The 16,659-nt window shown below is 47.9% G+C and overlaps 1 protein-coding gene across 2 annotated transcripts in view; it reads left to right on the top strand.

Moving 5' to 3' along the window:
* The window catches only part of LOC142311985 (uncharacterized), a 66,102-nt gene that overhangs the window by 35,841 nt on the left and 13,602 nt on the right, over positions 1–16,659 (top strand). For both annotated transcript variants that reach the window (XM_075350860.1, XM_075350859.1), the window contains exon 6: positions 11,407–11,497. In XM_075350860.1, the coding sequence (XP_075206975.1) occupies positions 11,407–11,497 (91 nt within the window). The remainder of the gene's footprint in view (positions 1–11,406; positions 11,498–16,659) is intronic.

The following is a 16,659-nucleotide window of genomic DNA, read 5'->3' as shown; positions in this document are numbered from 1 at the left end:
TGTATATATTGTAGTTTCTAGTGTGCTTTAGGCGATTAAATTATATAATTAATCTTGGGCTGTTCTGTTATCTCGATCTTGAATCCCACGTCTGTGTGTTCGGCTAATAGTTACCGTGAAGCGGTTGGTGGCAGCGAATTGTGCCAAGGGTTATTGTGGGGAGGCCAGTGAGATCCGGGAAGATATTATATATTCCGCCCGCGGAGGTCGGGGGAATATATACCCTACTCTCACCGGGGACCCTTCAATAATCGGCATAAGTAGTATAGCGGCCTCCTTGCTTATTGTCGGGCAATTCCATAATTGGCCTGACTATAAGAGGGGCGCTAGAGAGCGCGTCACGTGCTCTGTCTGTCGGTCGGGAGGTATAAAGGAGGGTTGACTCCTGCTTGTTACCCCCCGATTGTGACGTACTGGTAGCCAGTGCGGGGGATTTCTGAGTGACCCCCCCGGTGGTTTGTGACATATTGGTGGCATAGCGGTGGGATCGAGATAATAGTGTGTGTGAGTGTGAGACCCATACTCCCAGACACTAAAGACTGCCTGCAGCAGCTGTGGCTGCTGGGGTCTTCAGACTAGCTCAACACTAGAGTGTCAGAGTGCAGATACTGTAAGGTGTGTGGAGGCATCAGGTGTCAGTTCTGTGTCAGTGACCAAAAGTCTGCAAGAATGGCTGATAGCACCAGGAGCAAAGCCAAAGGAATGGCCGATGCTCAGGCCAGAGACGATGAGGAGGTTGTCCACGAGCCCTCCAGGAGCTCGACGCCAGAAAGCCGTTCTGCCGAGGACATTGCACAACCTGGCACTGCTGGACAAGATGAGGAGGAGCTCGCCCAAGGTTCCTCAACGAGCCAGATGCCAGCCCTCCGCTCTGCAATGGACAGTGAAGCACCAGGCTCCGCAGCGGGCCGCAGATCACCACGTGCCATTCCACCGAGCCTGGGAGGCTCGGATAGCCTTCTTCAAATGGCTATGGCCCTTCTCCAGGCTGGAGACCGGGATACCTACGAGATACTCATGGCAGAGCGCAGGGCAGAGCGGCAGGCAGCGCGTGAAGAGCGCCAGGCAGAGCGTGAGGCTGCGGAGCGACGGCAACAGGCAGACCGTGACCACCAGCTGCAGCTAGCTCAGCTCCGGCCCTCATCAGCCACACGTGACCTTCAAGACACCAAACTTCCAAAGGTCCGTGTTGAGGACTTCCCAGTGCTGGAGAAGGATGGAGACTTGGACTCTTTCTTGACTGCTTTTGAGCGGACTTGCTTGCAGCACCATCTGAACAAGGACCAGTGGGCCAAATACCTGACCCCCCGTTTAAGGGGTAAGGCCCTAGATGTCCTTGGGGACTTGCCTGCTGAGGCAGATCAGGGCTACGACACCATCAAGCGGGCCCTGATCCAACAGTACAACCTCACTCCAGAGTCCTACCGCAAGAAGTTCCGGAGCCTACAGAAGGGACCAAAGGACTCCTGGGCTGACCACCGGCGGGCACTTGCCCGAGCTGCCGACCACTGGACCCAAGGCCTGCAGCTTTCCACCGGACCGGAGATCCTGGACTTGTTCATCACGGAGCAACTCTTGTGGAACTGCCCTGAGGATCTCCGCCAGTTCATCCGAGACCAGAAGCCAAAGGGGTCCACGGCTACAGCTGCCCTGGCAGATGACTACACCAACAATCGGGCTCCTGAAGCCAGGAGAGCAGCCACCAGCAGCACCTGGAGAGGGGGTAAGATGAACTCTGCGACTGCCCCACCTGCCCCTAGACTGCAGGGGGTGTCCCCCTCAACTCCCCTCTCCAGGCCCGTGGCAGAGCCAAGACGGTGCCACCAGTGCAACCTACCTGGACACTTCAAGGCCATGTGCCCTCAGCGTCCCAAGGCCCCGGCTCCGTCCCCGTCCCAAGGGCCGCCCAAGGTGTATTGTGTGGGTGGGGGTGGTGGTAGGTCCCTGGACAGCTTCCAACCTGTCACCGTCGGCCAGTCTGTGACCATAGGACTGCGAGACAGCGCCTCGGAGGTGACTCTGGTGCGGCCTGAGATGGTGTCCCCCCAAGACTTGATCCCTGGAAAAACCCTCGCTGTCTCCGGGATTGGAGGCATTGACCCGGCGCTGCCTGTTGCTGACATTTATGTGGACTGGGGCGCAGGGCGAGGGGTGAGGGAGGTGGGGGTAACTGATCGGATCCCTGCAAACGTGCTACTTGGGACAGATTTGGGGCAAATAACCTCCCAGTTTGGCCCCGCCCCAAAGGCTGAACCTTCAGCCAGTGCTGACATGACTCCTGACAATGTTAATGTGTTATCTATGAATGATGTAAGGGAGGAGGGAGTGAACTCTGATATTTCTGCTTGCACAGACACCATAGACACACACACAGCTGCAGCTGTGACAGGGGAGGGGGTCAGAGAAAGGTGTGACAATGCCTCTACAAGTAACCAGCCTGTGAGCTGGGATCTGTTGCCCTCTGCAGGGATAAGCAGAGAGCAGGGTGCTGCAGGGGGAGGACCAGTGTGTGGGGTGGGGGCTACCACAGCAAATGTGGGGTCCCCAGAGATTTCACAGCGGGGTTCTGTTGCTGCAGGAGGGGAACAGGCAGGTGAGATTGGGGCCGGTCCAGGAGCGGAAGTGCTCCCAGGTAAGATCTCGGTGCATGGTTCCCCCACAACCGGGGTGTCAGGAAGCCAGGTAGGTCTGCCTGAACCGGCGACTTGGTCAGGAACGGAGGAGGAGCAGGCACGACCCACGGTCGCAGCGGCTGTGGCCGCTGTCACCCGCAGTGGGAGTGCTGGAAGCCAAGGGGCCTCCCGGAGGTCCGATAGCTCTTCCCCTTCTGACCAAGTGGCAGCCGAGTCAGGTGGAGGCCAGGACACAGGTCCCGGGGTACTGACTGAAGATGTGACAGTCTCGTCGATTCTGGCCACATCTAGTCAGGAGTTTCAGGCAGCGTTAGAAGCTGACGACAGCCTGAAAGCTCTAAAGGAGCAGGCGGCACAGCCTCCCTCGGACTCGGACCCGGAGCGAGTGGTCTGGGACCAAGGACGGCTGTACCGGGCCACGGTCCAGCAGGGTTCACCGGAGGCGTGGCCCAGGGACCGACAGTTGGTGGTACCCTATCCGTTCCGGACGGAGTTGTTGCGGATCGCACATGAGATTCCGATGGCCGGACACCTAGGGATCGCTAAGACCAAGGCCAGGTTAAACCAGCATTTCTACTGGCCAAAAATGGGGGCCGATGTGGCTGCCTACTGCCGTTCGTGTGAAACCTGTCAGAGAGTGGGGAAGGCGGGGCCACGCCCCAAAGCCCCACTGGTATCTCTGCCAATCATCGATGAGCCTTTCAGGAGGGTGGCTGTGGATCTGGTCGGCCCGCTGGCCATCCCCAGCAGCTCCGGGAAACGCTTCATACTGACGGTAGTGGACTATGCCACCCGGTACCCAGAAGCAGTGGCCTTGTCGTCCATTCGGGCTGACAAGGTGGCCACCGCATTGCTGGAGATTTTCTCCCGAGTGGGTTTTCCCCAGGAAATGCTCACCGACCGGGGGACCCAATTCATGTCCCAGCTGATGGAGACCCTCTGTAAGCAAGTCCAGGTGCGACATCTGGTGGCCAGCCCGTACCATCCACAGACTAATGGCCTGTGCGAGCGGTTCAATGGCACCTTAAAGCAGATGCTTAAGATGTTGGTCGACTCCCATGGGCGTGACTGGGAGCGGTATCTCCCACACCTGTTATTTGCTTACCGGGAGGTTCCACAGGCCTCAACAGGATTCTCACCGTTTGAGCTCCTGTACGGGCGACGTGTGCGGGGCCCCCTGGCTCTGGTGAAAGAGGCTTGGGAAGGGGATTTGGCCACCCCTGGAGTGTCGGTTATCGAGTATGTCATGCGCTTCCGGGACAAAATGCAGGCCTTGACGCAACTGGTACACGACAATATGGCTCAAGCCCAGGCCGATCAGAAGCGTTGGTACGACCAGAACGCTTGTGAGAGGACCTACCAAGTGGGTCAAAAGGTGTGGGTACTGGTCCCCGTACCACAGGACAAGCTTCAGGCAGCCTGGGAAGGCCCATACCTCGTGTACCAGCAGCTCAACCCTGTAACGTACCTGGTCACCCTGGACCCTGCCCGTGGAAGGCGGAAGCCCTTCCATGTGAACATGATGAAGGCACATCATGAGCGGGAGGCATGTGCGCTCCCCGTGTGCAACCTGCCCGAGGAGGGAGAAGCGGAAACCCTCTTGGATATGCTAGCCCAGGTTAGGGCAGGCGGATCCATTGAGGATGTGGAGGTTGGCCACCAGCTCTTGGAGGACCAACGGTCCCAGCTGTGGGCCACCCTCCTCCCCTTCCGGGGGTTGTTTACCAACCAGCCCGGAAGGACTGACTTGGCTGTCCATCACGTGGACACTGGGGATCATCCCCCGATCCGGCGTTCAGCATATCGGGTCTCCCTGGAAGTGCAGCAACACATGCGCCAGGAGATTGACGAGATGCTGAAGCTGGGGGTGATCCAGGCATCCAACAGCGCTTGGGCCTCGCCTGTAGTCCTCGTCCCTAAGAAGGACCGAACCACTCGGTTCTGCGTGGACTACAGGGGGCTCAATGCTGTCACGGTCGCCGATGCATACCCAATGCCACGCATCGATGACCTGCTCGATCAGTTGGCCGGGGCTCAGTACCTGACCATCATGGATCTGAGCCGGGGATATTGGCAGATCCCCCTGACTCCCAAGGCCAGGGAACGCTCTGCCTTTATTACCCCATTTGGACTGTACGAGTCCACGGTGATGCCATTCGGGATGAGGAATGCCCCTGCCACTTTCCAGCGGATGGTCAACACCCTGCTCAAGGGACTTGAAGGGTACGCGGCCGCGTACCTGGATGACATTGCCGTCTTCAGTCCCACCTGGGAGGACCACCTAGAGCATCTAGCACAGGTGCTCAGGCGGATCCACCGGGCAGGTTTGACCATCAAGCCGGGAAAGTGTCAGCTGGCCATGAGCGAGGTCCAGTACCTCGGTCACCGGGTAGGTGGGGGAACGCTGAAGCCCGAGCCTGAGAAAGTGGAGGCCATCGCATCCTGGCCCACCCCCAGGACCAAGAAGCAGGTGATGTCCTTCTTGGGGACCGCTGGGTACTATAGGAGGTTTGTTCCATGCTATAGTAGCCTGGCAAAGCCCTTGACGGACCTCACCAAGAAGAAGCTGCCCTCTGCAGTCGATTGGACAGTGGACTGCGAGACAGCCTTCCGGGCCCTAAAGGACGCCCTGTCCAGCCCGCCCGTGCTACAGGCAGCCGACTTCACGCGGCCGTTTGTAGTACAGACCGACGCCAGTGACTTCGGCCTCGGTGCGGTGCTCAGCCAGGTGGACTCTGCGAGCCAAGAGCACCCAGTCTTGTACCTGAGCAGGAAGCTGTTACCAAGGGAAGTGGCCTATTCTACAATGGAGAAGGAGTGCCTGGCCATAGTGTGGGCCCTGCAGCGTCTGCAACCCTATCTATACGGGCGCCACTTCATCGTGGAGACGGACCACAATCCCCTCAGCTGGTTGCACACCGTCTCTGGGACGAATGGGCGATTGTTGCGATGGAGCCTTGCGCTCCAGCAATACGACTTCACCATTCGCCACAAAAGGGGCCGTGACCACGGTAACGCAGACGGGCTGTCCAGACAAGGAGGGGTCGCGGACGGGCGCGCGGGGGAACACCGGAGTGTGCTGCCCCCTAGCGCCCTCAAAAGGGGGGAGGTGTGAGGTAAAGCCTGGGATATGAAGAGGAATTATGACGAGAAGTCATAATTGCTCTCATCACTCCCTGGCAGTGCCCCCCTCCCTTCTTATTCTCAATGTGCAGCACCTGGAAGGTGTCACATTCCACTTACACATCCATGGCCATGTCCTGTGATATGGAAATGAGATGATGTGAGGACAATGGATCCAGGATGACTCCCTGCAGTCACCCTGTAGTAGGAGCTGCTAGCTAGTTAGCAAGGCTATGGAAATAGCCAGACAGAACGACTCCAGTAAAAAATGGTTCATATCTCGCAAGCCATATTTCCGATAAATATGGCAACCATAAAAATGGTGTCTCCGCATGTGGACGATGCCGGCACCCCCTTTTTATGGAAGTAGGACGTTGGGAAACACACCAAACGTGATATCAGCCATATGGGAACTCGTAGACAGGTCATGAGTCCCCTCGTTCTGTAGCTAAATTCATAACTGTCACAATGAGAGCGTTGACGTCCGTCTACGACGCTCCCAGGCACAGTTATGGCCAAAATCCCCTTTTCTGGATAATTCTGATCCATGCAGGGGGAGTGGCAGTGCTTCCCCGTGAGGTCACTAAGGTAGGAGGAGACCTGGATTTGCCCAGGTTGATAACCCTGCTTCGGCCATTTTCCAAGGTTCTTTCGCTCGGGGGCCTGGTTGGGAAAGACCTGTGGAGGGAGTTCCTAGAAACCTGGTCTACAGCGCCCCCCTGTGGCCAGACACGCAAGGTAACTGATTGAATTGCATACCTGTTGTAAACCCTGCTTTATCTGTAACTGTACTCTGACATATGTATATTCTGTAGATTCCCTATTGTATATATTGTAGTTTCTAGTGTGCTTTAGGCGATTAAATTATATAATTAATCTTGGGCTGTTCTGTTATCTCGATCTTGAATCCCACGTCTGTGTGTTCGGCTAATAGTTACCGTGAAGCGGTTGGTGGCAGCGAATTGTGCCAAGGGTTATTGTGGGGAGGCCAGTGAGATCCGGGAAGATATTATATATTCCGCCCGCGGAGGTCGGGGGAATATATACCCTACTCTCACCGGGGACCCTTCAATAATCGGCATAAGTAGTATAGCGGCCTCCTTGCTTATTGTCGGGCAATTCCATAATTGGCCTGACTATAAGAGGGGCGCTAGAGAGCGCGTCACGTGCTCTGTCTGTCGGTCGGGAGGTATAAAGGAGGGTTGACTCCTGCTTGTTACCCCCCGATTGTGACGTACTGGTAGCCAGTGCGGGGGATTTCTGAGTGACCCCCCCGGTGGTTTGTGACACCTACAAAAGGAGATAGTACCGGATATGTTATTAATAAAAATGTGTTATCTATATATGCATGTAGTTGGTGTTAGGGCACCCCTAGTGGCCGGGTGGGACGGCTGTTGCCACCGGGGAGGAGGAGCCGGCTGTAGCATGGGGGAAGGTGTGAGTGTGTGTGAGGTGGTTGGATCCGGGACGTGAGAGAGTGAAGATCAAGGGGCAGAGTGTGGGGGCTGAATCAAGAGGGGACGCCGGAGAGAACGGGAGAGTGTACGGATCCTCGGAGAGTGAAGCAACCGGTGTGGGTCCGGTGTGTGTGTGTAACCGTCAGTGGGAGCCCGGTGAAACGGAGTAATCAGGGCACAGCCCCACAGGAGGATTCGTTAGGGCAGGTTGTCCCCCAGCCCAGGAAGTGTTTTCTTGTCTGCAACCGCCGGATTGAGACTACGTGTGTCAAGTGTGTCAATAAATATGTCTTTTGTTTGCATCACATCTGGCCTGAAGACTGTTTGTACCGCTGCCGGCGACGACACCAACACACTCTGCCCCACTAAGCCAGTTCCCGACCTTGAAGTAGTGATGGAGCCAGGGGTAAGCCTTGAAGCAACAAAGGCCACGACTACAAGGCCGGAGGCCCCCCTGGCACCTCACTACAGTGAGCCTAGAATGTATGGGCTTATTCCAAGTTAGTGGGTGTGACTGGCTTGGTTAGTGGGCATGGTTATGTTTCCTCTCGTCCAGCATAATCATGCCCTCCCTGCACTCCCAGTATCTGTGGGTCTCACCGCTAGACACCCACTTCTATTATAAACAACTCCATGCCCACATGGACTTAGAAAGAGAATGTTTATTCTGGCTGGAAACATTGGATGGCATGTTGAAATGACGTCTTCCTGGAAGGAGCCCATACACTCTATCATCTACAGTCAGTATAGTAGTGTACAAAAAATACAATAAAACAATTGATGCACAGTCCCCCTCCTCCGTATTCTGATACCCAGCACAGATAAAGCCCATGGCTACAGCCCCAGCCCCAGCCCTGCACTTATTTTGGCTGTGTATTAAACGAGGCACCGCATGCAGATTTTTTTTATTTTTTCATTTAACCAAATAATTTAAAAAAATGACTTGCAGTTCCTCCCAATTTTGATATCCAGCCAAGATAAAGCCAGCTGGGGGTTAGTATTCTCAGACTGGGGAGACCCAGCCTAAAAATATCACCCTCCAGCCGCCCGGAATTGTCGCATCCTTTAGATGCAACAAGAATGGCGCTTTACCGGCTCTTTCCGATTGCCCTGGTGTTGTGGAAATCAAGGTAATGAGGGGTTATTAGTAGCCAACAGCTGCTACTAAACCCTAGATTAGTGATGGGAGGAGTCTATGACACCCACATCACTGATCTGTTAGTGAAAGTAAACAAACACAGAAAAAGTCCTTTATTTGGAATTGAATGCAAAAACCCACCCTAAAAACCCACCCTTTTTCACCATTTATTAACACCCTAAACACACCTACAGGTCTGAAGTAATTCACACAAGATCCCATGGCGATTCAGCTCTACTACATCCAAGTCACAGCGAGCAGCCATAGAACATGACCGCCCGCTGTGAGTGCAGAGAATGAATGAGCTGCATAATGAGCGATGACGTCACTCAGGTCACTTGCGGTATCAGCTGGAGGTTCCCATGGTCCTTCACCTGTGATCGCAGGTAACTTGACCTCAGGTGGAGATCACTGAGTTCACAGACCTGCATCTCCTGGCAGAAAACTGCATTTTTTTCCCCAAAAGATACAGATTTGGTGATGAAATTTTACACCATATTCCTGTACCCAATGTACACCTCCTGGCAGAAAAAAAAACGTATTTTTTTTTTTACACATTTTTTACAACTTTTGTTGCTGCAAATTTTATCGCAGTTTTCTTTCAGAAGGTGCACATTTGGTGTTGAAATCGTCTGCACCAGATTTCAGCACCAAATTTGCACCTCCTGACACAATAAAAAAACCTTTTTTATTTGCATTTTTTGGACAAGGCATGCAGATTTGGTGATGACATTTTTACACCATATTCCTGCACCCAATCTACACCTCCTGGCAAAAGAACCCCCGCGTTTTTGTGCCACATTTTTTTTCAGCGTTTTTTGCACAATTTTTGCCGCGGTTTTCTGCCAGGAAGTGCACATTTGGTGCTGAAATCATCTGCACCAGATTTCAGCACCAAATTTGTACCTTCTCGCAAAATAAAAACTTTTTTTGCATTTTTTGGTCAATAGATTTTTTGCCAAGAGGGGTAGATTGGGTGCAGGAATATGGTATAAAAATTTCAGCACCAAATTTGCATCCTTTGGCCCAAAAATGCAAAAAAAAGGGGGGGGATCTGCTAGGATGTGCATATTTGGTGCTGAAATCTGGTGCAGCAACTACAGCATCAAATGTGCACCTCCTGGCAGAATACCACAGCAATAAACAAGAGAAAAAAAAAATGCATCTAAAAACGCGTGTTTTTTCCAGAAGGTGTAGATTGGGTGCAGGAGTATGGTGTAAAATTTTCAGCACTAAATCTACATCTCTCGGCAAAAAACCCCCTGTGGTTTTCTGCCAGGAGATGCAGGTCTCATCTGAGGGGAGGTCACTGACTTTACTGACGTCACCTCAGGTCAGGTTACCTACTGTTACAGGTGGAGAATCGTGGGAATCTCTAGCTGTAACCACAAATAACCTGAGTTGACCTCATCGCGGCTCATTCATTGTCTGCACTCACAGCGGGCAGTCATGTTCTATGGTGCTCGCTGTGAGATTCAGATGCAGCAGAGCTAAAACACCGGGGGATCTCGAGTGGATTACTTCGGACCTGCAGGTGTGTTTGGGGGTTAATAAAGGGGTGAAAGAGGGTGTTTTTTGTCTTTTATTCCAACTAAAGGATTTTTTCGGTGTCTGTATTTATTTACTTTCACTTACAGATTAGTGATGCGGTGGTCATAGACGCTGCCATTACTAATCTGGGGTTTAATAGCAGCTGAGCGCTGTTATTAACCCCTTATTACCTAGATTGCCACCGCATCAGGGCAATCGGTCAGAGCCGGTAAAGCGCTGGGCTTGTCGCATCTAATGAATGCAACAATTCTGGGTGGCTGGAGGCTGATATTTTTAGGCTGGGCCTCCCCAGCCTGAGAATACCAGCCCGCAGCTGGCTTTATCTTGGCTGGGTATGAAAATTGGGGGGGCTGCGCATTGTTTTTTTGTAATTAATTATTTATTTAAATAAATGGAAAAAAAAAAAAACGCATGTGGTTCCTGTTCTTTTCCTGCACAGCCAAGATAAGCGCAGGACTGAGGCTGTAGCTTGTAGCCATGGGCTTTATCTGTGCTGGGTATCAGAATACCAGGGGACCCTGCTCCAATTGTTTTATTTATTTATTTTTATACCTTGGTACTGACCCATATGCAGTGTATATCAGTGATTGCAGTCAGACACGGTTACACAGGCTATTACACAGGTTGGGGGCGCGTCTGACTGCAATCAATTACAGACGACTGGACGGCCGGTGGTGGGAAAGCAGTGAAAGCCGTGTATATGTGATAATCCTAATGCACAACACAGGAAGTGAATGCGCGATCTGGAAACAGTGTGCCGCAATGACACGGAGCCTTGGTAAGTTGAAGCGCTTGCTTCATTCTTGTCTTCATTATTTTTCCTTTATTTTTTTTAAATTTCTCGAGTGCCGAAGCCGGAAAAAACACCCAGGCATCTTTGAAACCGCACGGATCTGGACTTGTACAGTTTGGGTCCATGCAGCCTAGTCACCACACCACCCCTGGCTGTTTAACTTCCTAAATGCTGCAATAGCAGGATTAATCGGCTGGGAAAGGGAGTGCGTCCTCTCTCCCAAGTAATCGGAACCCCTGCAATGTGGTCATGGGGAACCACTTGTTGCCATGGCAACCCAAGGACATCAAAATGACCTCTGTGTCACCCAGTTAAGGCAAGCCTCTGAGACTATGCCAGAAGCATGGTCTTAGAGGCTTCTGTTAGGCTTCTGTTTAAGGCCTCAGCTCCACTTGCGTTTTACACGGACGAGTATAAAACGATAAAACATCGGATTCCACTTGCACCACTGCAAAACTATGGGGCAGAGTCCATTTGCAATTCTTTTTCTCATGCCTTATCGGAATGAGAAAAGAATCGAAGCATGCGGCATTTGGCAGCGAGTCTTGGCTCACATGCACCAATACAAGTCTATGGGTGCATGTGTAACATGGCAGTGCACTCAGATGTCATCTGGCAATGGTGTAAAGGGGTTAATTTCTGATCTTTTCTTTCTTCTGAATAATTTCATGTGACTTCATCTGTTTGTGACTTTTACGATATTTGTTTCAGGATGAAGATCTGACCCATATTAATATTACAGAGACCTATGTGAATGGTGATGAGCGGTGTAAAGAGGAGATTCCTACAGATAACCGCACAGGTGAGTAGTGACCACTAAATGTAGAGAATTCACAGATGTTACTCAGTCACTGGCTGTAGATTTATGGGCCCAATTCATTGAGACTGGCATTGTGCATGCATGAGGCCGCTGGTGTAAGAAGCACCTAATTCATTTAAAGGCAAACGTCAGGGACTAGAGACTATTTTTAGAGTGAGTGATGCCACTAGTGTCATGAATTTTCATGAATCGAAGAAGCTGGCATAGACATGCCCCGTCCTGTCCAAAGGCCATCCATTTAGCGGGTGTGGATTGGAGTAAATATAATTAAAGCAAATACAGCTGCACACTGAAATACTATACTAGGTAAGCATTGATTGAATGAAATTTGGAACTGTATTACTGCTATAGAAACCAGGTTAAAATGAGGTACTTGGTACACATTTTGGCCAATTCGTAATAAGTCGAAATGAGCAAAACCGAGGTTCTGTGTTCGGTTTTCTGCTGAACATTGACTTTTTTTCTAATAAAAACAGCTTGGGTTCAGAGTTCAGGTGCTTTACATATGAACTTCAATCGCACAAGCATTACTGTGCTCAGGAACGCTCGGTGCTCAGCATTATCAGATGTATGGTGCAACAAAAATAAATAAATAAAAGGAGAAACCCGCCAAAAGTGATCTACTTATGGCTGAATACATGTGGGCGGAGACTCAAACTGCCAGTCATTGAGACTTGAACTGCCAGTCAATGACTTCCATTGTGGTTTGGGCCAAGTCCAAAACCGGGGAGGTACAGTTTGGTTGTATGCACCAAACCAAACTTCCACAGGTCCGCTCATCTCTAGTGATAAGCCCAACAGCCAGCGACAAGGCATACCTCGTTGTTGGGACCCTATCCTTGAATGCCTTCATCTGGGATAAAGCCTAAAATTTCAAGGGCCTGTAGGTTTCAGCTATAATTATAATTGAAACGCCCTTGGCTAGAGTGCTCAGTCAGAAGGGAGTATACTACAAATATCAAAAAACTGACCAGGACATCCAAGAAACAGACAAATGTGAAAAGGTGCATACCGAAGGAACCAGTCAATAGTAGTAAATACTAGGATTGAAGTAAAAACACCAAAAAGTGCAATATTTTTATGCAACTTTTGAACATAAACACCTTAATGAATCTGGACTATTGTGTTGTATTTTGTAGGGTATGTTCCTCAGAATATTAATGAGTGATTGAAAGGGCAGAACAATTTGATGGATAAATGGCAGCATATCAAATAGCCAAATAATGTTTTTTTCTGAACAAAAAAATAAAAGTCCAGGGCTTCATAGGAGACCATCACCTTCTCTATATACTGTAATGGGATAACATTGTATTGCAGTATACAGAACTATTGATCCTGTAATTACAGGTTCAAGTCTCGTAACCTCTTCTTGACATTGGACATATTGGTACATTCATTTCTTAAGTTAATTCCTGCACCTGCCATATCCATATCCAATGACTGCAACTGAAAAAAGGCCAGACAGAGTCCAGAATAACTGCCTGCCTCATAATAGTGAATGGATTCATCGGGGGTTTTGAAAACCTTGATGTAAGTGCTCAGTGTAAAGCAATAGAGCACAGGATAAATGTGAATCCAACCTTGAAAATGATCCAAAATATTATGCACCCCAAAATGCGAGAACTGTACAAGCACACACGGGGTACTACAATATTCAGGAGAAATTGTATAACAAATTATGTGGCCATTTATACTTATTTCCCCTTGTGAAAATGTAAAATTTGGGTCTAAAACAACATTTTAGGGATAAAAATGTAATTATTTCTTCTTCACCACACCACGGTATAATATATTCTGTGAAACACGTGTTTTGTCAATATGCTCACTATGCTCCCTAGATGGAGTCACTGAGGGGTTTACTGTGTAAAATAGTAATTTATGGGGGATTCTTTTGTTTGGCTCCTTAGGAGTTCTATTAATGTGACATGGCACCCACAAACCAATCGAGCAAAATCTGAACTCCAGTATGGCGCTCCTTCCGTTCTGAGCTTTGCACTGTGCCTTTAACCCCATTATCCCTGAGCCTGGTTTCATTTTTATGACCAGCACAAATTTTACAATTCTGACCTTTGTCATTTTATAAGGAAGCAACTCTGAGATTTCAATACTTCCCGATGATTCTGATATTGTTTTTTTGTGACACATTTTACTTCATGTTTGTGGTAAACGGTCGATATGATTTGCATTTATTTATGAAAATATTTCAAATGTGAAAATTTCACAATTTTCAAAATTTGAATTTTTATGCCCTTAAACAAGAGTTATATCACTCAAAATCATTAATAAATAACGTTTCCCACATGTCTACTTTACATCAGCGTAATTTTTGAAAAAAAAATTGTTTTTGTTAGGAAGTTGGAAGGGTTAAAAATTCATCAGTAATTTCTAATTTTCCAACAAAATTTACAAACCCATTTTTTTTAGGGACCACATCACATTTGAAGTGACTTTGAGAGGCCTAGGTGACAGAAAACACCCAAACGTGACACTATTCTAAAAAGTGCACCCCTCACTCAGCTCAAAACCACATTCAAGAAGTTTATTAACTCTAAAGGTTCTTCACAGGAACTAAAGCAATGTGGAAGGAAAAAAATTAAAATTTTACTTTTTCCCACAAAAAATATTACTTTGGCCTCAATTTTTTGCATTTTCACAAGGATAACAGGAGAAAATGCACCATACAATTTGTTGCGAAATTTTTTCTGAGTACAGGGATACCCGATATGTGGTGGAAAACTACTGATTTGGTGCACGGCTCGGAAGGGAATGAGCGCTATTTGAATTTTAGAGCACATACTTGGCTAAAATAGATAGTGGACGTCACTTCACGTTTGCAGAGCCCCTTATGTGCCTAAATAGTGGCAACCTCCTATAAGTGACCCCAATTTGGAAACTGCATTCCATGAAGAATTTACATACAATTAAAATTACAAACCTCTCCATTCTTTTTAGGTGGGAAAACTTGCAAAATCGGCAGTTTATTAAATATTTATTTTCCCCACTGTATTTCGAATGGTTTGGGGTGCAATGTTACATTGGCAGAGCCCCTATCATGCCAGGAAAGCATAACCCTTATAAAAAGTGACCCCATTTTACAAAGCACACCCCTCAATGAATTCATGTAGGAGTTCAGTGAGAATATTGACACTAAAGGTGTGTCACAGAATTTTATACCAGTCTGTTTTCAAAGGTTTTATTGGTCTCTGAAAGTGAACAAGTTGTAACAAAAGCTTGTGCATTTTGTGTATATAATGATAATAACAAAGCATTAGAAGTAACTATATCAATTAACAAATTGTGGGGGGGGGGTGGCGTATGGAAGATTGGGGGACAAGGAAAGGATTAGGGAAAGAGAGCAATTTATTGAGGGTAATAGAAGAACAAGGGAGGTAAGATGGGGTTGCAAGAGAAGGGTAGAAGGAGAACCATCTTGATCAAAATATGTACAAAATTATGAAACAAATATGGCTATATTAGTAATAGCTTAGTAATAACTCACAGTAATTGAAAACAGAAGCGTTCATAAGTGTAAAAAAAACAAAACAATGAAAAAAACCCAACAAACTTTAATGGGAGAGAAGAGGGGGAAGGAAATTAGAAAAGGGAGAAAAAAGAAGGGAAAGGGAAGGTGATTCCTCGTTTGTAACATCGAAGACCTGTTAGAGTAGAGTTAAGTGAATTTATATCAATAAATCAGGAATACATGAGGTAATTAGTCTTAGTTGATAAAGATCTCCAAGTGCTCCATCTTTTATAATAGGAGTGGAAGAGGTTATTATATATGGCATGTGTTCTTTCGTAATCGTGATGAGTTTATACTGAATGGATAACGTCAGATATTGTTGGAACGTTTCCGGTTTTCCAGTTGGCCAAGATCAGTTGTTTAGTGGTTAGGAATATATGAATCATAATTGGTTTATGTAATAGATTTATATCTTCGAGGTCTAAAGATAATAGAGACATTTGTGGAGAGATTACTAATTTTGATTTGTTAATACTTGATATCAAATCAGTTACTTCCTTCCAGATTGTTCTTATTTTTGGACATTCCCACATAATATGGAGCAAGGTACCTTTTTCATTGCAGTCTCGCCAGCACAGATCAGAGTGTTTGGTGTCAAATTTACTTAATCTCAGTGGCGTATAATGCCATTTTGTCAAAATCTTATAAAAAGATTCATGTAGAGTTGCTGAAAAAGTAGAAGAGTATGTCGCTTTAAGGCTAGATCGCCATTTGTCTTCAGTAAAACTTTTCTTAAGATCCTTCTCCCATTTCAGCATTAAACTAGTATTGTGTAATTTAGTATCATCATTTATGGCATCATAGATGTGCTTAGTACTCCAGATTGACTTGCTTTCGAAATTGCAAAGAAGTAGACTTACAATTTCTGGAAGGGAATTTTTGTAATTTTATACCAGTCTGCGGTGAAGAACAAACAACTAAATTTTTATCACCAGAATACTGGTTTAACCCCAGATTTTTTATTTCACAAGGCCTCATAATCTGTTACACAGTTTCTGTTGAACGTGGCAATACCACATGTAAAGCTGTACAGTACTGTTTGGCCACATGGTAGGGCTCAGGAGAGAAGGAGCGCTATTTTTGTTTTGCAGTGCAGATTTTTCTAAAATAGTTTAGGGATTCCATTTGCAGAGTCCCTGATGTTCCTAAACAGTGGAAACTCCTCCTCAAATGACTTCTTATTAGAATTTACAGCTCCCTGGGAATTTAACTATGGGTGTAGTGACTATTTTTACGCTATGGGCATCTTCCACAAACACGCAGTAGAAGCTGCACTGTGAAAATAGCAAATTTGCCATTGTAGTGCCCAATACATAGTAGAACCCAATTTATTGATTTATTCTGCCTAGCTCGTGCTTCTGGAGCCACATACAATAAAATAACTGGGCTCTCCTCACTACAAAAATGCCAAATATGTGGATGCTAACTTCGGTTTAGGCACATTGTGGGGCTCAGAAGGGTGGGAGTCATTTGGGTTTAGGAGCACAGATATCTCTAGATTTCTTTTGGTGGGAGCCATGTTGCTTTTCCCGAACCTTTGTACTACCATTAACTTGGACACTCCCTATGTTTCTGTTAACAAATGACAGAGACTAAAGAGGACTTGTTTTTGTGGGTTCAG

The sequence above is a fragment of the Anomaloglossus baeobatrachus genome, chromosome 5 (genome assembly GCF_048569485.1).
Source record: "Anomaloglossus baeobatrachus isolate aAnoBae1 chromosome 5, aAnoBae1.hap1, whole genome shotgun sequence".
NCBI lineage: Eukaryota > Metazoa > Chordata > Amphibia > Anura > Aromobatidae > Anomaloglossus > Anomaloglossus baeobatrachus.
This window is presented reverse-complemented; position numbering and strand designations above follow the sequence as displayed.